Source organism: Oncorhynchus mykiss, chromosome 2, assembly GCF_013265735.2.
Source record: "Oncorhynchus mykiss isolate Arlee chromosome 2, USDA_OmykA_1.1, whole genome shotgun sequence".
Lineage (NCBI taxonomy): Eukaryota > Metazoa > Chordata > Actinopteri > Salmoniformes > Salmonidae > Oncorhynchus > Oncorhynchus mykiss.
In genome coordinates, this window is record NC_048566.1 from 71,072,276 (window position 1) to 71,096,218 (window position 23,943).

The window sequence follows — 23,943 nt, forward strand, 5'->3', positions numbered from 1 at the left end:
CTGCGACATGGCCTGCGACATGGCCTGCGACATGACCTGCGACATGGCCTGCGACATGGCCTGCGACATGGCCTGCGACATGACCTGCGACATGGCCTGAGACATGGCCTGCGACATGGCCTGCGACATGGCCTGCGACATGACCTGCGACATGGCCTGCGACATGGCCTGCGACATGGCCTGCGACATGGCCTGCGACATGGCCTGCGACATGGCCTGCGACATCGGTGGCTTTTGTCAGGTTCTTGGTCATTTATTGCATTTATTGCATGCGAGAGGACTGTATTTGTTGTCTGTCTGTGAGTATTGGGAACATTGAAGGCAGTAAGTTAACATGGTCTTCATATACAGTGGGGCAAAAAAGTATTTAGTCAGCCACCAATTGTGCAAGTTCTCCCACTTAAAAAAATGAGAGGCCTGTAATTTTCATCATAGGTACACTTCTACTATGACAGACAAAATGAGGAAAAAAATCCAGAAAATCACATTGTAGAATTTTTTATGAATTTGCAAATTATGGTGGAGAATAAGTATTTGGTCACCTACAAACAAGCAAGATTTCCGGCTCTCACAGACCTGTAACTTCTTCTTTAAGAGGCTCCTCTGTCCTCCACTCGTTTCCTGTATTAATGGCACCTGTTTGAACTTGTTATCAGTATAAAAGACACCTGTCCACAACCTCAAACAGTCACACTTCAAACTCCACTATGGCCATAACCAAAGAGCTGTCAAAGGACACCAGAAACAAAATTGTAGATCTGCACCAGGCTGGGAAGACTGAATCTGCAATAGGTAAGCAGCTTGGTTTGAAGAAATCAACTGTGGGAGCAATTATTAGGAAATGGAAGACATACAAGACCACTGATAATCTTCCTCGATCTGGGGCTCCACGCAAGATCTCACCCCGTGGGGTCAAAATGATCACAAGAACGGTGAGCAAAAATCCCAGAACCACACGGGGGGACCTAGTGAATGACCTGTAGACGGCTGGGACCAAAGTAACAAAGCCTACCATCAGCAAGGGCATTGAAGATGAAACATGGCTGGGTCTTTCAGCATGACAATGATCCCAAACACACCGCCCGGGCAACGAAGGAGTGGCTTCGTAAGAAGCATTTCAAGGTCCTGGAGTGGCCTAGCCAGTCTCCAGATCTCAACCCCATAGAAAATCTTTGGAGGGAGTTGAAAGTCCGTGTTGCCCAGCAACAGCCCCAAAACATCACTGCTGCCTAGTGGTTAGAGCGTTGGACTAGTAACCGGAAGGTTGCAAGTTCAAACCCCTGAGCTGACAAGGTACAAATCTGTCGTTCTGCCCCGGAACAGGCAGTTAACCCACTGTTCCTAGGCCGTCATTGAAAATAAGAATTTGTTCTTAACTGACTTGCCTAGTTAAATAAAGGTAAAATAAATAAAAAAATAAACTGCTCTAGAGGAAATCTGCATGGAGGAATGGGCCAAAATACCAGCAACAGTGTGTGAAAACCTTGTGAAGACTTACAGAAAACATTTGACCTCTGTCATTGCCAACAAAGGGTATATAACAAAGTATTGAGAAACTTTTGTTATTGACCAAATACTTATTTTCCACCATAATTTGCAAATAAATTCATAAAAAATCCTTCAATGTGATTTTCTGGATTTTTTTTCTAATTTTGTCTGTCATAGTTGAAGTGTACCTATGATGAAAATTACAGGCCTCTCTCATCTTTTTAAGTGGGAGAACTTGCACAATTGGTGGCTGACTAAATACTTTTTTGCCCCACTGTACATGTTAGAGTGATGGTACACTGTCCTTACTGTATAGCAAAACAGCCAAGCTGAGTGTCAGCATGTTCTGTCCTCAGAACCCTGACAGAGATGCTGTATGTTCAGTATATTATTCAGACTGCAGCTAGACAGGTTGGTGAAGTGATTGCATCCAAAGCTCCAAGAGTCAGTCCAAAGGGACAGATCTTTTTTGCCAATGTGTTCCACAGAAGAGGCGTAGATGGTTGAGTACAGTAACAGAGGAAAATGGCAGCAGCTGCTAATGTCTGGCCAACCGCTATGGTGACACACAATCAAACCACCAAGGACACCAGGAAGGTCACACGTCCATCTGTTCCTCCTGGATAGTAACAGATTAAGAATGCCTCTTGTTCTCAATCGGCTGCTCACTTTGTGTCGCTCCAAACATGTTTGTGGTACAAGTTTTGTTTGGGGTTTAGGGATGACAACAGTCACTATATATTTTCTTAGGACTATCCTTTCATTGTGAACTTGTTTGTGCATGAAAGGGTTAACATATTAAAAGGTAGGGTTCAGGCGGCAGATTCTCTTTGGAAGGTAAATAAACACAGTGTTTCCTTTAAGACTGACACCTCCATCCGACCCTCCCTCTAGTTTCCTTCCCTCTATTGACAGGTGCATCTGTTTTTCCCAGTACCATGGCAGCCCTTATAAGGCTGGAGAGAGCCTGCAAGATGCCTAGGCCAGCAGAACCCTGGAGGTATTCCGGCCATGACACCCCTCTAAGTCCTCTGTACACAATGACCGGACAGCCTGTCATGGCTGCTATGTGCTGTGTGAGAGGCAGAGGCAGGTGGACGTTAACCCTCTACCTACCAGACAGGCCACTGTGTATCATATGATACAGTATTATGATAGTAGTGAAAATACATTATGCAATCAACAGATGCTATATTTAAAGCTATAGATTATGCATTTAATTATGTCCTGCTTCGTGAGCATAGATATGCTGGGTATAAGTTTGAGTCTGTGGTTGGTGAGGTGATTCGATGCTCTCAGTCAGGGCTGAGTGAAATATTTGGTCTGTCTGTATTTGGTCTTTGGCAGTGCTCGGAGCCCTGTCCCTGTGCTGGGTAAGCGGTAAGGTTGTGGGGTGCTGTGCCGCCCCCATGCCAAGGGAGGGGTGTCAGCCGTTGGCACACTGGCAGGAGACTGCAGCTGTTGTTTGTACCAAACTGGGTAGAACAGCAGACACAGACTGCTTGGAAGAGAAACCTCTCTCTCTTCAGTGCTGCTGTCAGATGGCCATTCCTTACATAGCTCTGATTTTTCACAAGCAGCAGCTATTGGGAGAGGAGAGGCCTTTTGCACCAGTTCTGTCTTGTTGCTCGCTCTCTTTTCTCCTCCGGTGGTGTGGCTTGATATCGCCACTAAGAGGGGCTTACAAGCACGGAGAGTGTCCTGGGAAATGCTCCGGATCGCTGATTAAGCCTAGGGAATGGTGGCACTGATCCAAACCCTAATCTCATCTGATATGCCAGCACTTGTCCTCAGAAATAAAACTCTTTCTTCATATTGACGTACAGCGGCAAAGTGCAAATGAATCATTTTGTCCATGGACATGACATGGCATGTCATTGCACCTTAGCTTTTCTCTCCTCCACACTGTGGAAGCATATGAACTGTAGCTTGAAAGCTTTTCGGAGCCGTTTTCGTAGTTTCCTTTCTGCAGCAGTGTGAAGGAGGTCTTTACCACATGTGATATGAGTTGATTATATGTGTTCATTAAGAATGAACATGAGTCTGGTTTCAATCTGAGATCATAACAGGATTTGGCAGCTGACAAACTAACACATGAAAGTGTGTTTCTGTTAATACACCACATCTTACGTGGAGCAGAAATGAGATTTTCATACAGTAATTTCACTCCTAGAACATTACAGGCACCTCAGGTAAATGAGGCTCTGCAGAGGGGTGATGTTAATTTAGCACATGAGTTGCATAAAAGCCCCTGTTTAAGATTAAATAAGGGGGAAGGGCTCCACTATTCTTCCTGCAGTCTTAGGGAAAAAAGGCGCCTAAAATAGTTATTTGGATGTCCCTATTGGAGAACCCTTTGAAGAACCTTGTTGGTTCCAGGTAGAAAGGACCATTTGCTTCCAAGTAGCACCCTTTTTGGTTCCAGTCAGAACCCTTTTTGGTTCCATGTAGAGCCCTTTCTACAGAGGGTTATAAGGGTTCTCCTATGGGGATAGCCAAATAACCCTTTTGGAACCCTTTTTTCTAAGTGTGGAGAGTTCTCACAGTGGCTCAGTCCCAGTGCTCTGCAGACATGAATCATGATCAATAAGGAGAGCAGTGGGCTCCACATGGTAGTCTGGGTCTAAGTGATCATGACTTAAGCCTAGTGAGGGTCAGAATATTCACAGAATATTCACATGCAGTATTCTGGATTTGCAGGCAAATTGTTGTAGCTGTATTTTAATTCTGTATTTTCAGAGAGCAGTTTTTGATAGCAATTATTTTTCAATTGTTCTGTCTAAAATGAGCCATCTGTTTTGGCTCTCGTTCAAATACCTAAACCTTGGCTCACGAGAAGGCTATGAACTTCTTATGCTTTGCTCAAACATAAATGATATGGATGTAATTAAAGCAACTCTGTGATATCATTTTTTACACCTAATTAGCAATCCAATGTGGAATTCTTTGTGTGATACAGTCACACTCCTCAATGCATGAGAGATGCTTTGCACACAGTTTCACTCTTTCCATGCTCTCTCTCTCACTCTGTTGAGCATTAAGAATGAGAGCTTGTCAGAATGTTAGGGGATGTGACTCTTCTCTCTCTTATGCAATATGCCTGCAAGCGGTGCAGATTCCTTCATTAATACTGGAGAGTTACAGGCTCTTAAAGAGTGATTGCAAGGGCTGTTTGTGTGTCAAAAAGAGTCTATCTGAACATATTATTCCTCTATTTCTTGAGAACCGTGGAAGCGGTTGTTCCCAGTGGATTACCACTTCCAGTGTGTGTTTTGTCCATTAAGAAAGCATTCTAAACTGTATTTGTTTTTATACTAAGGGGCCCTCTGAGTGGAATATGGATTTCTTGGAACAACTAACTAGTGAGTGAGTGACTGCACTGCAGTCTCACAAACTGTGGCCCTGCTCTCGGTTTCCTGAGCCAAAACAATACCAGAGCACCCGCTAAAGAGTTTCTATCCAGGCTCATTAATGGACGCTATTATTAGAATTTGCTCTCTTTTCCACTTAATCTATTAGAGGCTCTTGATTCACATCCATTAATCTTTTCTCATTCATGTATGCATATTCTCTTCCCTCACTGAGACTCAAGTTCCTCTGGTGTTTGCCTAATGACAGTCAGGTCTGGTCAGTTCTGCATCACTTGCTCTTCAATGCATTCTAGTGAAAGCACAATTTAGTCAACAGAGTTTATTTTGTCTTACGTTCAGATGAAAACTAAATGTTTGAGTGGTACATACAGCCTCTTATGTAATCCTGCTCCCACGGTGGGCGGTGTTAATTATTTACAACAAAGAGTATATTTATTTACCCAAACACAGAAACCAAACATTCTACATGTTCTAGGTTCATTCACTGATGATTTGATGGCAGAATAACCACTGGTTCAGATAACACACAGAAAACAAATGTGCAAAGATGTTTCTGCCAAAAGGCTTGTGTGATCATGTGATCTCTGCATGTGATCATTTTCTTGTTTTAAAATGTACTTTAAGGTAGAAACAGTTGTTCTGTCTTGTAATGGTGCCCCGTTTTAGTGACTGTTTTAAATGGATACTGGCTTCAATTACGTCTTTTGCTAATCAGCAATTTCAGGCATTATGCTCTACACAAATGTACTTTACAATTCTGCATGTTGCTTTTGTGCACAACTGGCTGTAGGCTATGTACAACTAGCTTCAAGGAGCATGTTTTTTCTCCATTACGCCATAGTTGCTGCCTGAAATGCCTACACATTCACGTTTGTGAAACAACAGATTTTCATTTTGAACTGATTCCCTGTGATGATACCATAGGCCTCGGATCATTATCAGAGCTGTGTTGCTGCACCTTTTACAGTCAGGACCCTCCCCCTCCCAAACACCAGCCCAGATATTGCCTCGCTTGATTTGCCCACCCACCCCCACAACTTTTTCTGAGTAGAGCCGAAAAGAGAAGAAACCTCTGTGTGGAAATACACAACCAGGGTTTTGTCTGATCAGAAAATAATACATCTTTCTCAGAAACAAAGAATTATAATTTAGACAGATTTATCACATTTTTGATAGTGAAGATACCTTCTTTGCAACTGTGGATGACCCATATGGTACTCGTCCTCCAATTAACCTATATTTATGTTAAAATATTGGATTTTAAAAAATATAAGCAATAACAGTGTCTCATATTTGTAGGGTTTGGGTAATTTACATAGCTAATTATATGCGTGCACCTTAGTTTTTACTGCAGTATAAGATGAAAGCGAGTGCTGGGAGCGATAGTAGCTGTTGATTCAGCTGTGACATACCATTGTATGTCTCATAACTGTTTATTTGGCCGTGTATTGTGGGGGTTCTTATCTGTAGCTAGAGAGGTGATTGTTCCATTATGTCACTAGGTCCTGCTTATCCTGCAGCCTGCTTGTGTTTCACTGGGCTCTATACAACACAATGGAGTGCTCAGTTACTTGTTGAAGTGTGACACTGATCTGTTGATGAAATACTAGATAGCATTGATTCTTTCATCCCTCTGTTTCTCATTATTCTCCAGATTCTGATATCCATTTTTTCAATGTTCTGATGCATCAGAATGGTTATAGCTGAATAATGCATCAAAAAGAGATATAAACTGCTAGTGCATTTGCAAATACTCTCACATTGATTTCATAGCATAGCATGTAATTGATTTCAGAGCATATATAGCTCACTTCAGCCCCAGTCCAGACATTGTGTGACATGTACTGTACTGGTCCTTCTCCTGATCAGCTCTGAGATGGTGTCAATGCCCTGTGCCTGCTTTCACTTTGTTTTAGAACAGTTGCCACAGGAAGTGACTCTGGGTGGGGGGTAAACCAGCCTTATGACTCATTGTTCTGTAAATCTACCATTAGAGTAAAGAAGAAATGACAGTCCACACATACGTATATAGTACTACGAATACAGTACAATGAGTACATAGATAGTCTTGCACACTGTAGCAAGACATAGTATTCTCATATTGTCACACCAAAAAAGTACCATAACAAGCCTTAGCAAACAGTTTTACCCAACTGTAATGGATTGCTATTCCCATCTTAAACAGCAGTCACAGTACATTTGTTAAGGGAATTGCTCCTCATCCCAGGATACAAGGAGTTGACTTTGATATCGTCACTCACAGCAAGAATGAAAGGCTCATAAATTCTGAAATGGACGTTTTATTTTGGTAAATGTGCAGGATAATTATCTGAGACTATTAAAACTTCCCAGAGGGTTGGGAACACTTAACGTTGCGTGCCGTGGCAAGCTATGCAGCTTTGAAATGGTGCGTTGGAGATTTGGCAGATGACTGTTGTTGTAGTGTCTCACAGTCCCATGACTGCTTCTGTCTCTGTCTCTCTCTGCAGGGAACGGCTTTGTCAACCCTAGGGGCTCTCCGGGACTCCTGGGCGCAACCAGCGGGAACGGCCTGGGGAAAGTCATGCCCACCAAGTCTCCACCGCCCCCTGGAGGGAACATGGGGATGGGCAACCGCAAGCCAGACCTGAGAGTGCTGATCCCCCCGTCCAGCAAAGGCATGATGCCCCCACTGGTGAGTAGCCTACAGTCCCCACTCCTCACTGCACATGAGCTGACTGGTAGAACACTGCGTGTATCTACCTCGGGGCTGCACCGATTTTGGCTTCTTTGTACCTCACATGTGTGCAACAGAGGGAGTTTTATTTTCCCCCTCACAGGATTGTGATGGTATTATTGTGGTATAGTGTGCAATGTTGGAAATGTTTTGGAGCAGGAGAAATGGTCCTCCTTGCTTGAGGATATCAGTGCTGTCTGAGGACCTCGTGCTTCATTCCTGGTTTACTTGCAGCCTAGATTAATTTATTACATCAACAGAAATCGGCGAGCGGCATTCGTTCTCATGCTGCATTTGTATTTGATCACCTACAGGAGCTAAACTCTGGACAGTGACAAGAACACAAACAGCACAGCAGCTAGCTAGGCTATACTGTATCTCTGAGGCCCAGGGATACATTTATAATCCTTGCGTACATTTTACAAAAATATTGTGATTTCTAAACTTGGCGCATGCCAAACATACACTCTTCCCGCTATACGGTAAATCAGACCTATCGTAAAACTGTGCAGGTGTGAACGAGCATTTTAACGCCGCCTAAAAAATGACCATTATTAACCTTTTATGGTAACAATAACCCCCTTATTTGATCCATACTTTGGAAGTATTGGAATTAGGCCAAGAGAGTATCTAAAGGAAATAGCAGTGGCAACGTGATCAAATGTTTTTGGAGGTATTGGAATTAGGCCAAGAGAGTATCTAAAGGAAATAGCAATGGCAACGTGATCAAATGTTTTTGGAGGTATTGGAATTAGGCCAAGAGAGTATCTAAAGGAAATAGCAGTGGAAACGTGATCAAATGTTTTTGGAGGTATTGGAATTAGGCCAAGAGAGTATCTAAAGGAAATAGCAGTGGCAACGTGATCAAATGTTTTTGGAGGTATTGGAATTAGGCCAAGAGAGTATCTGAAGGAAATAGCAGTGGAAACGTGATCAAATGTTTTTGGAGGTATTGGAATTAGGCCAAGAGAGTATTTGAAGGAAATAGCAATGGCAACGTGATCAAATGTTTTTGGAGGTGTTGGAATTAGGCCAAGAGAGTATCTGAAGGAAATAGCAATGGCAACGTGATCAAATGTTTTTGGAGGTGTTGGAATTAGGCCAAGAGAGTATCTGAAGGAAATAGCAATGGCAACGTGATCAAATGTTTTTGGAGGTGTTGGAATTAGGCCAAGAGAGTATCTGAAGGAAATAGCAGTGGAAACGTGATCAAATGTCTTTGGAGGTGTTGGAATTAGGCCAAGAGAGTATCTGAAGGAAATAGCAGTGGAAACGTGATCAAATGTTTTTGGAGGTGTTGGCAGAATGTTTCCTTTTGTAGTGACATTTGCTGTATCTGACCGTTTCTGAAACAATGGAAAATTGTTGTGGACCTGTAAACAGATCGTTTGAATTCAATACTGTTTTGCATGTACTTTTTCCCGAACCAAAATATGCGCTGCCCGTGAATTCTGAAACATTGTCTGTTCGGGAAAAAATGTAAACTACAATAGGCCTACTTACAGTGGTAGTCTACACATTTCAATGTGGAAGATCAACTGTCTGTTCACCTGTTCAATTCTACTGTAAGTTATAAACCACGCTCCCTTTTGGATGATAGAGTAAAAACGATTGAAATTATAATAGCCTATCTAATAGGTCCAATTATATGAGAGATGCGCATGGTCATTTGTTGTACGGCCACTTTGGGATTATGAACTCATCGTGGCCAGAGAAAGTGACAAATTTATGCTGCAATGGTTATGATGTAAATAAATGAAATACTGTCTACTCAAGAAATTTCACATTACAGTATTCAGGCATCAAACGTCAATGGAAAAGGTGAGCCGTCTGTTCTACCATTAAATTAAGCTACGCTTCGGATTTTGGCTATGAATAAGAGGGTCATCATACAGTATATTCCCCATTTGCACAAGGCTACTATAGGGTCGTTTTTCCTTCTTGCAATGCAATGCAATACTTCAACCACTAGAAAATGTGTAGTCCTACGCATGGCCTAAAGATTGCGGGACGACAAGCACATTCTCAAGTCAAGTTACTTTTTTTATAAATGCCAACTTTTGCGTGTTTTGGAGCATATTCTGTGCGTACACAACGTTTATAAATGAGGCCCCAGGTGCGTTAACAGTTACTCAATTATAAATATTGAAATTAGAGGCCCTCTCTAATTCTGATAATGAATGTGCAGAGAGCTCTGACCACATTGAGCATCTGAGGCTGCACTACACTGCCATGGCCATAAATCTAAATGGGAAGAAAAGGTTTCAGACATTAACCAGTCATTGACTCGTTCCAACCTAACTCCCATTGCTGATAGCTGGAGCTCTCAGCAATGGGAGTTCCTCCAAGACACTTGTATGGTAAATATACCTGGGGTTACCATAGCGTGGGTACCCCTGATACATCTACCAGCCTGGAGCAAGGGATCAACATGTGTGTGTTACCATGCCAACATCTGGAAGTGGTGGAGCTCCCAAACCAAACCACAGAGCTTCCAGTGTTGGAGAGTAGTGAACTACATATAGTAATTTAACTACATTTGCAGTAGCTTGGTGGTAGTTGAACTAAATTCAAATCTAGGTAGTGTTTTCAGTAGTTAATTACTGTTTTACCATGTAGCGGTGTAGCTAACTACTGGAACTACACAATACTTTTTTAAAGTAACTTTAGTTAAACTTTTTTTCCATATGGGTGGCATTAGTGTAGCTTAACTTCTTTCAGTGTGAAGTAATTGGTAGCTTGGTAAACTATCTTCTCAGAGTAGCTTCCACAACACAGAGATTCACACATCACAAGGACAAAGCAATTAAGGCTGCGTTTAGGCAGGCGGCCCAATTCTGATATTTTTTCCACTAATTGGTCTTTTGACCAATCACATCAGATCTTTTCACATCAGATCTTTTTCAGAGCTGATCTGATTGGTCAAAAGACCAATTAGTGAAATAAGGATCTTAATTGGGCTGCCTGTCTAAATGCAGCCTTAGTGTTCGTTATTAGAACTATTGAGCAGGATTACAATGTTTCAGACAGAGAGATTCTAGAAGTCCTGAATGTGTCAGTACTATTGAGACAAAAGGGAGGGCCTGCTCGGCTCTGCTCTGTCAATGTAAACGCAGCGTTCCAGATGGGTTAAGGCAGCGTTGTGGGCTGGCAGGTCTTCAGACAGCCTGTCATTAGGCCATAATGGTATTAAATTAATCACATCTCAGTGTGACAGAGTGGGGATGAAGGCTTAATCAGGGGCCCAGAGTGTGAGCCAGATAATATCTTGTCGCCCTTGTCGTGTCTTCCTGTCGCTATTGATTGAGTGTGGGTATTATTAAGACAGTCCTGGCCAGGGCACAGTCAGTCCCTCAGCACAGGGAAGAAGGAAGAAAGGCTTCCAGTTCTAGCAGAACAGTAGGCCTCACATACAGAGACTCCTATAATCTACCAGGTGAAGCAAAAATGCACAATATGCAGGTGTCAATGTATTACATTGACTTGTACCTCATTGACTACTCTACTCTATAGATAGCTACAAATATTTTATGACATTACAGTTTGCATTGAGTTGACCTAACTAGTCAGATTTAGTTTCTTGAACTCAGTTTTATTTAAAGTAAGTGGAGAGCCTTCCAAATGAGTCAAGCTATAGCCTCAGGATTGATGATGTAATTAGATGGATGCATGAGAGGTTAAGCACTTATTCAATGTGAGTCCAAGTCATTAAGTGTGTTTGCTGACTTAAACCATTCTTGCTGTAGTGTCTTTAATAATTGACTCTAAAGTTGACCCATTTTGGTTTTACACCAGTAACCTTCTGAGTAGCAAATAGTTATGGGTTCAAAAACGATAGGTCTTACTCTGAAATGGTCACAAACCCAAGCTAAAGTGTTATAACATGGTCATTTAGTATTCACTTTTATCCAAAGCATTGTACAGTATTGCCTTTGACAAAGAAAGGAAAGGTTTTGCAAGGTAACATGAATAGTAGAGGGCAGAGTGAATATTTAAGTCTAGAGGACAGAGTGAATATTTAAGTCTAGAAGACAGAGTGAATATTTAAGTCTAGAGGACAGAGTGAATATTTAAGTCTAGAGGGCAGAGTGAATATTTAAGTCTAGAGGACAGAGTGAATATTTAAGTCTAGAGGACAGAGTGAATATTTAAGTCTAGAGGACAGAGTGAATATTTAAGTCTAGAGGACAGAGTGAATATTTAAGTCTAGAGGACAGAGTGAATATTTAAGTCTAGAGGACAGAGTGAATATTTAAGTCTAGAGGACAGAGTGAATATTTAAGTCTAGAGGACAGGCACGTCTAGATTACTTTTACTCGTGGAATACAATCAGGCAATTAAGACGTTGGTTTTCAACATCAAAAGGGTGACTGTAGAAGCCACCCTGACCTTCTCTTGTAACCCTGCCTCTCTTCTTCTCTTCTGTTGAGAGCAGTCGGAGGAGGAGGAAATAGATTTGGTGAGTTTTGAGAAAAATGGCTGAATGAACACACTTTCAATTTCATCGTAACAACAACAAGAGGCAAATAGATCAGTAATAACATGTTCAGGAGTAAAGGCTGTTCTTGAACTGTAGATTTGAATACCTTGAGTTTATTGAATTTATTTGATTGAATGGATTTTGTTTTTATAAAGACTAAATTGAGAATTGAAGAGCAGCGTCAGTGTTTCACTGCATGCTATGAACCTGGCAAGATGCCTCAACCTGTCTAATGTCCTGTGCCCCACAACACCGCCACTCCCATGTGCACCGCCACTCCCATGTGTTGTTCAGGGAATGCTTTAATGTTTCTGTTTGTTTGTGAGTGAGCACACGATGCACACATTCACTAGGACTATTAGACAGATCATTATCACTCCCGCGTCTTGTTACTTCAAGAAAGTAGTTTGGACACACATCGTTACGTACAGGTGAAGTCGGAAGTTTACATACGCTTAGGTTGGAGTCATTAAAACTCGTTTTTCAACCACTCCACAAATGTCTTGTTAACAAACTATAGTTTTTTCGCAAGTCAGTTAGGACATCTACTTTGTGCATGACACAAGTAATTTATCCAACAATTGTTTACAGACAGATCTATTTCACTTATAATTCACTGTATCACAATTCCAGTGGGTCAGAAGTTTACATACACTAAGTGTCACGCCCTGACCTTAGAGAGCCTTTTTATTTCTCTATTTGGTTAGGTCAGGGTGTGATTTGGGTGGGCATTCTAGTTTTCTATTTCTTTGTTGGCCAGGTATGGTTCCCAATCAGAGGCAGCTGTCTATTGTTGTCTCTAATTGGGAATCCTACTTAGGCAGCCTGTTTTCCACCTTAGTTTGTGGGATCTTGTTTTTGCATAGTTGCTGTGGAGTCTGCAGTACTTTACGTTCGTTTGTATTGTGTTGTTTTTTGGTGTCATTTGAAAATAAAGTAAAATGTACGCCTACGACGCTGCACCTTGGTCTCCTTCTAACAACGGATGTAACACTAAGTTGACTGTGCCTTTAAACAGCTTGAACAATTCCAGAAAATGATGTCATGGCTTTAGAAGCTTCTGATAGGCTAATTGACATAATTTGAGTCAATTGGAGGTGTACCTGTGGATGTATTTCAAGGCCTAACTTCAGACTCAGTGCCTCTTTACTTGACATCATGGGAAAATCAAAAGAAATCAGCCAAGACCTCAGAAAAAGATTGTAGACCTCCACAGGTCTGGTTCATCCTTGGGAGCGATTTCCAAACGCCTGAAGATACCACGTTCATCTGTACAAACAATTTTACGCAAGTATAGGACCACGCAGCCGTCATACCGCTCAGGAAGGAGACACGTTCTGTCTCCTAGAGATGAATGTACTTTGGTGTGAAAAGTGCAAATCAATCCCAGAACAACAGCAAAGGACCTTGTGAAGATGCTGGAGGAAACAGGTACAAAAGTATCTATATCCACAGTAAAACAAGTCCTATATCGACATAACCTGAAAGGCTGCTCGGCAAGGAAGAAGCCACTGCTCCAAAACCACCATAAAAAAGTCTGACTACGGTTTGCAACTGCACATGGGGACAAAGATCGTACTTTTTGGAGAAATGTCCTCTGGTATGATGAAAAAAAATAGAACTGTTTGGCCATAATGACCATCATTATGTTTGGAAGAAAAAGGGGTAGGCTTGCAAGCCGAAGAACACCATCCCAACCTAGGATTAAATGTCAGGAATTGTGAAAAACTGAGTTTAAATATATTGGACTAAAGTGTATGTAAACTTCTGACTTCAACAGTAGAATTGTTTTAAACAAAAGGTTTTGTAATATGTATAAAATTACAAAGTAATTTCCAAAGAACAGATTTCAAATCTTGGATTGTTCTTCATGGGGAGGGGCAGATTACTTCATTGTGGATTATGTAATTCTTAGAGAAGCTTGTTTTTGGATGATGTCATCTGTTTGGAGAGAGTAGGAGCAACGGATATTTCCAAGGAAGTTATCAAACTGTCATGATGCAATATTGCCTCAAATGAAACCTCAACTGCACTATATTACAAATTGCCACACCAGAGCTGCCCAGATCACAGAGTAATCATTTGATATGACATGCTGTATGTGTTTCCTAGATTGATGCAGTAAAAGGTGTCTCTTGATGTTAATACCCCCCAGATCACAAACAGCCCTGCAGCTCATGCTAACTCTGCCATTTTGCCTCTGTTAGGTGCTAGCAAAATAGTCTCACTTTCACATCAGAACAAACAAGTGTAGCATTAAACGTTTATATTAGAGGGTACATAATGAACAGAATACTATATTCTCAGAAGATTTGACTAAAGAATCCATAGATCTATAAATGACCCAACATTTGACCAGTAAGTTTGTGGTCCTAATGAGTGACTACCATGATTGGCCTTCTCAGAGCTTGTGTGATCCTGTTGCTGCTGCATGAAGGCACTGTGTTTTGTGACTGTGTGCTTGGGACAGCATGCAGCCACTGCACCCAGGATTGCGTTTTTTTTAGGAGATATGTAGTAGCTACTATATGTTATGAAAAATTAAGGACCTGTCTCTCTTTCTGGCAGTAGTTGTAAGAGATCTGTTTTCTTTTTTTTAGACATCTTTGGTAGTCATTGAATTGACCGTTTTTTTTATTCACAGTCTATAAACAATTTGAGTGCTGAAGAGCATTTGCCTTAGCTTGTAAGGAAATCTGAATACAACAACGAGTGCATGTCAGCACAAAATCCCACTATTGTGTAAAACGGTTTTCTATTTCAAAACGTTATTCCTGTTTCTGATAATCTGTTTACAGATTTACCCACAAACAACATTCAATTGATCAATATTGGACAAAAACAGTCTTTAAGTCTTTATGGGATATAGTTTTTTTCTTATTACACATATTGTCAAACAGTCATCATATAATACAAACATGGCTCAATACTTTATCTGGATTGTAGCTACATGTGACCTGAAGCTACAGTGCTACCTCTTGGTGGGAAGTAGTATTGCATTTGTCATTGCTAAGTTATTATAGTCTTATCATATTATGACTTTAAAAAAATGCAGTGCAGCTAATTTATGCACAACACATCTGTAACATGTTTTTAGCTATATCAATTTACCATCTTGCACTTTGGGTTCACTACAGTAAGCCTTCACAGCACCCTACAGGGTTGTTTTGTTCATTAAACCTGTTTTCTTTGTACTGTTTACAGAACACCCACAGGATAAGCAGCTCCCAGTCCCAGCTACTCGCCACCCCAGTAGTGTCTGTCACCACCCCCAGTCTGCCCCCCCAAGGCCTGGTCTACTCAGGCATGCCCACCGGCTACAACACCGGTGAGTCTACCCCTCTGTCCCCTGCCACGGCGCTGCCTGTCTGGCTGTTACTGATTGGTCTGGTCTCCTGTGGTGAGAGGTGCCGCTGCAGTAGCAGTGGGAGGGGGAGTGTGTGTAACTCACTGTTCTCTGGTGCTGTTGTTGTTGCAGAGTACTCCCTGAGCAGTGCAGAGATCTCCTCCCTACAGGGCTTCGGCTCTCCAGGGCTCTCTTTGGGCTCCATGTCGGCATGGCAACAACATCAACTGGGCCAGGCAGCTCTCAGCTCTTTGGTGTGAGTAACACACTAGCAAACACACACACAAACACATAGGCACCCACACATTAATAGAATATTCAGTGCACACATTATATACACGTTCAAAGTACATAGCTTGGACTCTTTCAAATGTCCATTTTCCAACCACCACTCCAAGCACCTGATCTATGTTACTATCCAAATGGCCACTGACCCCGTGCTGTTCCTCTCTACAGGGGTGGTGGTCACCTACCTCAGGGCTCCAACCTCTCTATCAACACCAGCCAGAACATCAACATCAAGTCAGAGCCCATCTCCCCACCGCGGGAGCGCGTCACCTCCTCTGGCTTCCCCCAGCAGCAACAGCAACAGCAGCAGCAGCAGCAGCAGCAGCAGCAGGCGTCCAGCCGGCAGGACCTGGGCCGCTCGCCTGTGGACAGCCTCAGCTCCTCCTGCAGCTCGTACGATGGCAGCGACCGCGAAGATCACCGGCCGGACTTCCACTCCTCGTCCATGGGGTTGGGCAGACCCCCAGCCGGAACCGAGGACAACCGGGAGAGCCCCTCTGTCAAGCGCATGCGCATGGACACCTGGGTGACATAGAGTCACTCAGTCAGGCCTCCAGTCACCAGCTAGTCAGACGGAGGGAGGGAGGTGGTAGACTTGGGGGAGAGATGGATGGGGTAGGAAAGGTCCTTATAGTTATCATTATAATATTATTATTTAACTCCATTTCATTTTGTAAGAAGGAATGGCAAATAAATTAAATACGTCTCACATTAATAAGAAAAACAATCAAGAAGTTGGACTGAATTATGTACACAAACAGATGTTATCAGGTACTGGGTGCGAATTAGATGTTTGCAGGAGTCTGATGTTCAAAGAAAAAAAAAAGAAGAAAAAAACGAATCTAGATTATTGTAGTCACTGGTCTAGTCTGACACTTGTAGTTGCTGTTTTCGCTGTTGTGGTTGCAAGTTACAAACAATCCAAAAAGTCAAGAGTGTTGCCTGCTGGCTGAGGGCCCCTGCTTGTGGCGTCCACTGTTAGAGCTCATGTTTCACTACATGGTGTAAACTCATACGACTTTAATCTCATACAACTTTGTCTCAATTTGTCTCTTCTATGAACTTATTAAATCAATAGATGTGGAATCAAATTTTAAAACAATTTCGACCTCAGAGACTAAAAAGAGTTGTTTTTCATTTGAAAGAGGTTTCCCTTGTGTGGTTTTAGACAGGAAAAGCTATCCTGTATGGGAAGGACATGGCTCAGAGTCATGTGTTTAGTTCTAAAATAAATAGGAAAAAGTATATTGCAATAATAACATTCATTTTATAATCTGATATATGGGACATTAACATGATGGGAAATTGTCCAGTTGAACTGGTAACATGGTAATAGCAAGGCATCTTCTCATTGCTCCAACAATTCATTGGTAATGTAAGCCAAAGCTGTACTGTACGTTTCTTTCTGTTATTTTGTAGCTATGGTTTCCTAGCAATTCTCTCAAAAAACAATTGTTCATTTTAGTTTTGTTTTTACTGTGCTTTGTTACAAACATTATAAAGACATGCAAGCCAGATCTTGAATCAATATCTCAAGCCATGAACACTTGCTGTTCTGTTTGTTAAATTAAACATTTGAGCCAAACACTTTCTTTTGTTATGTAAATAGCAACTTTAATATATATATATATATATATATCACCTTGGTGTAAGTACGTATGTATTGTACCATCACCAGATTCAAGAAAAAGGTATATTTTTGTGGATTACTGCCATGTTTACAGGGCGAGATCCTTATTAAGTAGATTATTCACTGGTTAATATTTACTATTTTATTAATTATACTGTACTTTCTTCAAAATTGAATTACTACCATTATAGTCAGTGATTTTCTTTCCAGAGAGTAGTTTTTAAGGTTGTTTTCCCTTTAATAGTGGTGAATGTCTGTCCTTAAGAAATTGTAATAACAGTGATGTAAGGTTAAAGTTCCACTATATCTTATGTTGTGAAGGATAATCTCAACGCTGAGGAAAATATGGTTTAGGGTTAGGCTATTTACCTGTAGCTGCTGAATACACTGCCAACTTTCAAACCCAAGGTCCCATCTCAGCATTGAAAAACCATCCATTGTGATTGTGCTTTGCTCGATTGAAAGACATGCCATTTCATGAACCATGCCAATAAACCTATTTGGGTCGCTCCACAAAAAGAGTGCCTTTTGCGTCACTTTGATATTTGAAGTAGAAATTGTGCACCAATATTGCATTTTAAACGCCTGTTATGTTAAATTAAGTGCACTTTAATATACACTGAGTGTACAAAACATTAAGAACACCTTCATAATATTGAGTTGCACCCCCTCTCCCCTTTTGCCCTCAGAACTGTCTCAATTTGTCAGGGCATGGACTACAGAGGGATGCTGGCCCATGTTGACTCCAATGCTTCCCACATTTGTGTCAAGTTGGCTGGATGTCCTTCGAGTGGTGGACCATTCTTGATACACACAGAAAACTGTTGAGTGTGAAAAACCCAGCAGAGTTGCAGTTCTTGACACAAACCAGTGCGCCTGGCACATACTACCATACCCCGTTTAATGGCACTTAAATCTTTTGTCTTACCCATTCACCCGCTGAATAGCAATGATACACAATCCATGTCTCAATTGTCTCAAGGCTTAAAAATCATTAGTTAATAACATGTCTCCTCCCCTTCATCTACACTGATTGAAGTGGATTTAACAAGTGACATCAATAAGGGATCATATCTTTCACCTGTATTAAGCTGGTCAGTCTGTCATGGAAAGCGTTTTGTACACTAATATACTTTTTAATATGAATAAAGGCTTTCTAAAGTGACCGAAATCTGCATGTCCCGTGTCACTTCAAGGAAGATTTGAACCCACTTAATCCCAAAAATCTGCATGTCCCGTGTCACTTCAAGGAAGATTTTAACCCACTTAATCCCAAAATCTGCATGTCCCGTGTCACTTCAAGGAAGATTTTAACCCACTTAATCCCAAAATCTGCATGTCCCGTGTCACTTCAAGGAAGATTTTAACCCACTTAATCCCAAAATCTGCATGTCCCGTGTCACTTCAAGGAAGATTTTAACCCACTTAATCCCAAAATCTGCATGTCCCGTGTCACTTCAAGGAAGATTTTAACCCACTTCATCGCAAAATCTCTCCAAGTTTCACCATCATTGTAAAGCCCAAGTTATTTCATTGATTTGACAAAGTCATTCCCGGAGATTATTTATTTCATGTGACAATGATTAATTTACATTCATTTAAGGTCAACCCAGTTACGGAACTGAACTCTCGTTTTAATATGGTGAAACTATTCTTTTTTAAATATACATTTTTTCAAAATAAATATTGAACATCTAATGGTCAAATCATACAGTAAAAGCAGGTGAACGGGTTCTACTCTTTTTGGCAATTATCTGGTGTTTTGTGGTGGAAAACTGAGTGGGTTGAGCATTATACGTCAACCTTCTTACTCGTAGATAAACAGGCTAGAATTATTATTTTATTTTTTAAATGTGTGAAGCTTGCATTCAATTGCCACTCTCTGTTGCACACAACAAGCTTCCATTCCCCCTGTCACGAGGGGATTTATGGCTGACTAGTTTTTAGTTTTATTCAGATTGTTCAGGGTTGCTGCAGCACCCTCAGCACCCGTATTTCCCACACTAACATCTTGAGATGATGTATGCTCTTTATGACAGAATCTAAAAAGTAGGTGGAATCAAAAAAAAAATGTATACCAAGTTAATACTTCTCAAAAGGCACCGAATTGGTGGAACGACCCATTTATGGTTAATTAAATGATCCATTAATGGATCACTCTCTGGTGAAAATGTTCACACTTATGAGTAAATTAAGTTGCAAACATTGTAAATAGCATAGCCTAAATGTAATCCTCAGTCATGATTATGTATAAAATTAATCCGTTTTATAAATTGGCACAGCAAAATACCCTATGTTCGAGGCCCATCACTAGTAGGAAATGAACAACCCTGAAATCATGATCCCATAAGTGTGTAGTACTGGTGAGTGGCAGCAGCCATTTTCTGTTTCACTGTTGTATATTTGCCTGTGTGGGCATATCAGACCATGCAAGCATGTACGTCATTGTCTGTTACATGTAGCCTTGGCTTGCATTATACCCCATCCCCACAGTGGTAAAGTGTCAGACAATTCAGCAGCTAATACATACTAGAGACAATGCAACAGAATAGACTTGATCCAACACTGCTGGATTGCACACATTTGTACGAGAAGTTTGCTGTACAAAAGGAGTATCTCTTTACGTTTGCTATATTTTCCCTTGTGTGTTTCTCCTCCACGCCTGTCCTCCACCCCTTCATTTGATCCATAGCAGTTGGCAATAAGCCAATAGTGATCTATGCAGTTTCCAACTCATACTCTGCCCAGATGCGGACCCTTAAAAAACGTCACTTCAAGGGTCCAATCTACTATTAAATGTTATTGCATGTCCCATAGAGTCAGGGAGCTGGATAGCCAGTTGCACATAATATTTTATCAATGTCTACCTTTTTGAACAAATTATTTTCCTCAGTCTTGATCAATTCTGAATTATTTTAGACATGCATAAGAAACACAGCATAACTGATTTAATATCCATTTGAACACATGTCAGGTTACAGAACAGCAATAATACCATTACACTAGTCCAACAAGACTTTAGCAGTCTTTTATTCATAGCTTCATTACAAATGACATGCACACTTTAGCACTTGATAGGACATCAGGGAATTTTTCTAGCTTCACTCTTTATATGCACGGTTAGAAAATAGCCTTATCCCAAAGAATGACTCATGTTATAAATCAAGAAAAGCCTCACATAGCTCCAAACTAACGCCGCTAATGCAGCTGACATACATTACAGAACATAGAGACTGGTTCGTCTTTCCCACTCTGCCCTCCCGTGAAGTAAGATTCACACAAGGAATGTATAGAGAACGTAAAGTGATACACTTGCTCTTTTGGTCTATGTGCTGTGTAAAAACCTGCACAACTATTGAATGTGAAAGAACAGGATTATATCAGACAACGGAACTTTGTTGAAAGAGCGTTCTTCACTTTGCTGTGCAAGAGTACACTGCTTTGCTGTATGGCTTTTATAAACAGAACTATGTATTTGGTAATTGTTTGTAGTTAATAGTTCACTTCAAGAAGCTGTTTGCGGTTTGGATACTCAAACCGTTTGGCGGCACAAGCTGGACTTTGTTGCCATGAATGAAACAAAATCAAGAGAGAATTTTAAGTTGATCTGCATTTTATTTCCCTTGAATGTGTTGTTTTATCTTCATTATACAATAAATATTCTAGTGAACTTTTTATTGAATGACTAAGATACCATGCTAGAGATTGTTGTAAAAATGTGTATTCTACATTCACTAAAGTAAAACTATTGGCTTCTACTGTCTATTTTAGGTTCTCTCACTTATTCTGTAAATTAAGTGAACAACTTTCTTACCTAGATTTTGTCCACCTGTGATGTCCCAAACAGTAGAGGCTGTCAGCATTATTAAACACCTCAATGTGTGCTCAAACACTAACTCCATGTGCCTTCATAAGGGAGTGATGGAGAGGAGTGTCATAATTATTCACATGCATCATTTTATATAGATCAGCCCAAGTTGGCTCTCATAATACATAAGTGCAGTAAGTGCATTTTGAAACTGAATAGTTCACATTGCTATTACTGATTTAGTATAACTTTCACTGATATTTTGGGAAAACTATGATGTAGACAGGCAAGAAGGTTGAACTAGTGTGGAAGAGTGCAGTACCAATACTTACCAGCAGGTGGTGTAAAAACAATCTATTCACATCCATATCTAACACTGGAAACTCCTGCATAGCCTGACCATATTCATTCAATTTATTTACCACCATGAATATGCTAACATTATTACGACCAGTAAATAATGGACCCTACTGTCAGGGGTGTGTGAATCATAAGGAGTCAGATGGAATCAGGTGCAAAATTTAATTTAGCTTATTTTGTTTATTTACAGGTTTTGGGCTAGGTGAGCTGGATCCATGAGTAGGCCTATTTACAAAATGTTTACGAACTCTGTCCTAGAATGAAGACTAAAATAACAGACAATAGGCCTAAACTAAATAGCCAATAACTGAAGCTATGACTGGCTTCTGCAGATCGCCTCCAAACAGTGGCGGTGCATGGGTAAATATCAGTTGGGAAGCCAAGCCAAGTCAGTGAAAAAGCCATAATTACAACCTGTTGTCATAATTGTGTTGTTTGCTTTATAACCCATTTCTTCATACGCCACCGTGATATACAATAAGGCAGAGACAACAAAAACACTACAGTCATACAGTGGCGGAATAAATTCAACTACACATACGTTGGTTTCATCACAAAGTCCACAAAGTAAATATTGCATGTAACAAACAGGTATGACCTGCAGCATGGTCAACTACTGATTTAGAACCCCGGAGTTACCGCAATCAGCAGAAAGATAACAGCAGCACTGCCTCAGCTATTCCAGCACCATTTCAAGTTAAACATTTACATCATCATATCAACAAGGCTATATGCTTTGTTTAATACAGTAAAAAAAAACTTGAAGATACCTGAAACAATTTAGTCAAATCAATGTTGCTAAATATCATGCGGCTGTCCACGGTATTGAATTGTGTGTGTGTGTGTGTGTGTGTGTGTGTAAAAACGATTTTTGGGACTCAAGCTACTTGTAGACTAGTTAGTTGAACGCCCAATGCCATCCTCCTCTCTTTCATGTTGGCAAAACAGTATATGGCTCTTTTTAAAATTGTATTTATTTTATTTCACCTTTATTTAGCCAGGTAGGACAGTTGGGAACAAAGCAAAGCAGTGCGACAAAAACAACAACACAGACTTAAACATAAACAAACGTATGGTCAATAACACAACAGAAAGATCTATGTACAGTGTGTGCAAATGTAGAAGAGTAGGGAGGTAGGCAATAAAAAGGCCATGGAGGCGAAATAATTACAATTTAGCATTAACACTGGAGTGATAGATGTGCAGATGATGATGTGCAAGTAGAGATACTGTGGTGCAAAAGAGCAAGAGGTTAAGTAATCATATGGGGATGATGTAGTTGGGTGTGCTATTTACAGATTGGCTGTGTACAGGTACAGTGATCGGTAAGCTGCTCTGACAGCTGATGCTTAAAGTTAGAGAGGGAGATATAAGACTCCAGCTTCAGTGATTTTTGCAATTTGTTCCAGTCATTGGCAGCAGAGAACTGGAAGGAAAAGCAGCCAAAGGAAGTGTTGGCTTTGGCTCTGTTATACAGTATGCTTTTAGTTTTTGTTGTCATAGGCTGAAATGCTTGCTAGCCTAACTTCCTGACATGGGCAACAATGAACCAGTTAAGTTAGCTAGCTACATTGAACAAAAATATAAAACGCAGCATGCAACAATTTCAAAGATTTTATTGAGTTACAGTTCATTTAAGGAAATCAGTCAATTGAAATAAATTAATTGGGCCCTATTATATGGATTTCACATGACTTGGAATACAGATATGCATCTGTTGGTCACAGATACTTAAAAAAAGGTAGGGGCGTGGTTCAGAAACCCGGTCAGTATCTGGTGTGACCACCATTTGCCTCATGTAGCGCGACACATCTCCTTCACATAGAGTTGATCAGGCTGTTGATTGTGGAATGTTGTCCCACTGTTCAATGGCTGTGCGAAGTTGCTGGATATTGCCAGGAACTATAACACGCTGTTGTACACGTCCAGAACATCCCAAACATGCTCAATTGGGGACATTTCTGGTGAGTATCCAGGCCAAGAACTGGGACAATTTCAGCTTCCAGGAATTGTCTACAGATCCTTGCGAAATGGGGCTGTGCATTATCATGTTGAAACATGAGGTGATGGCGGCGGATGAATGGAACGACAATGGGCCTCAGGATCTCGTCACGTTATCTCTGTGCATTCAAATTGCCATCGATAAAATGCAATTGTGGTTGTTGTCTGCAGTTTATGCCTGTCCATACCATAATCCCACCATGGGGCACTCTGTTCACAAGGTTGACATCAGCAAACCGCTCGCCCACACGATGCCATTTGCCCGCTACAGTTGAAACCGGGATTAATCCGTAAAGAGCACACTTCTCCAGCGTGCCAGTGGCCATCGAAGGTGAGCATTTGCCCACTGAAGTTGGGTTACAATGCCAAACAACAGTCAGGACAATAACCTGGTAAGGACGACAAGCACACAGCTTCCCTGAGGCGGTTTCTGACAGTTTGTGCAGAAATTCTCC

General features: G+C 41.0%; 1 protein-coding gene across 3 annotated transcripts in view; it reads left to right on the forward strand.

The window, feature by feature from the left end:
* The window catches only part of LOC110495445 (myocyte-specific enhancer factor 2A), a 95,193-nt gene extending 77,350 nt beyond the window's left edge, over positions 1-17,843 (forward strand). For 2 of the 3 annotated variants that reach the window (XM_036954863.1, XM_021570721.2), the window contains exons 7-10: positions 7,349-7,533; positions 15,260-15,383; positions 15,534-15,657; positions 15,858-16,501. In XM_036954863.1, the coding sequence (XP_036810758.1) occupies positions 7,349-7,533; positions 15,260-15,383; positions 15,534-15,657; positions 15,858-16,224 (800 nt within the window). In that variant the 3' untranslated portion in view covers positions 16,225-16,501. Of the gene's footprint in view, positions 1-7,348; positions 7,534-15,259; positions 15,384-15,533; positions 15,658-15,857 lie in introns of all 3 variants that reach the window. The other variant, XM_021570730.2, reaches the window with a different exon arrangement.
* Positions 17,844-23,943: the final 6,100 nt, after the last annotated feature.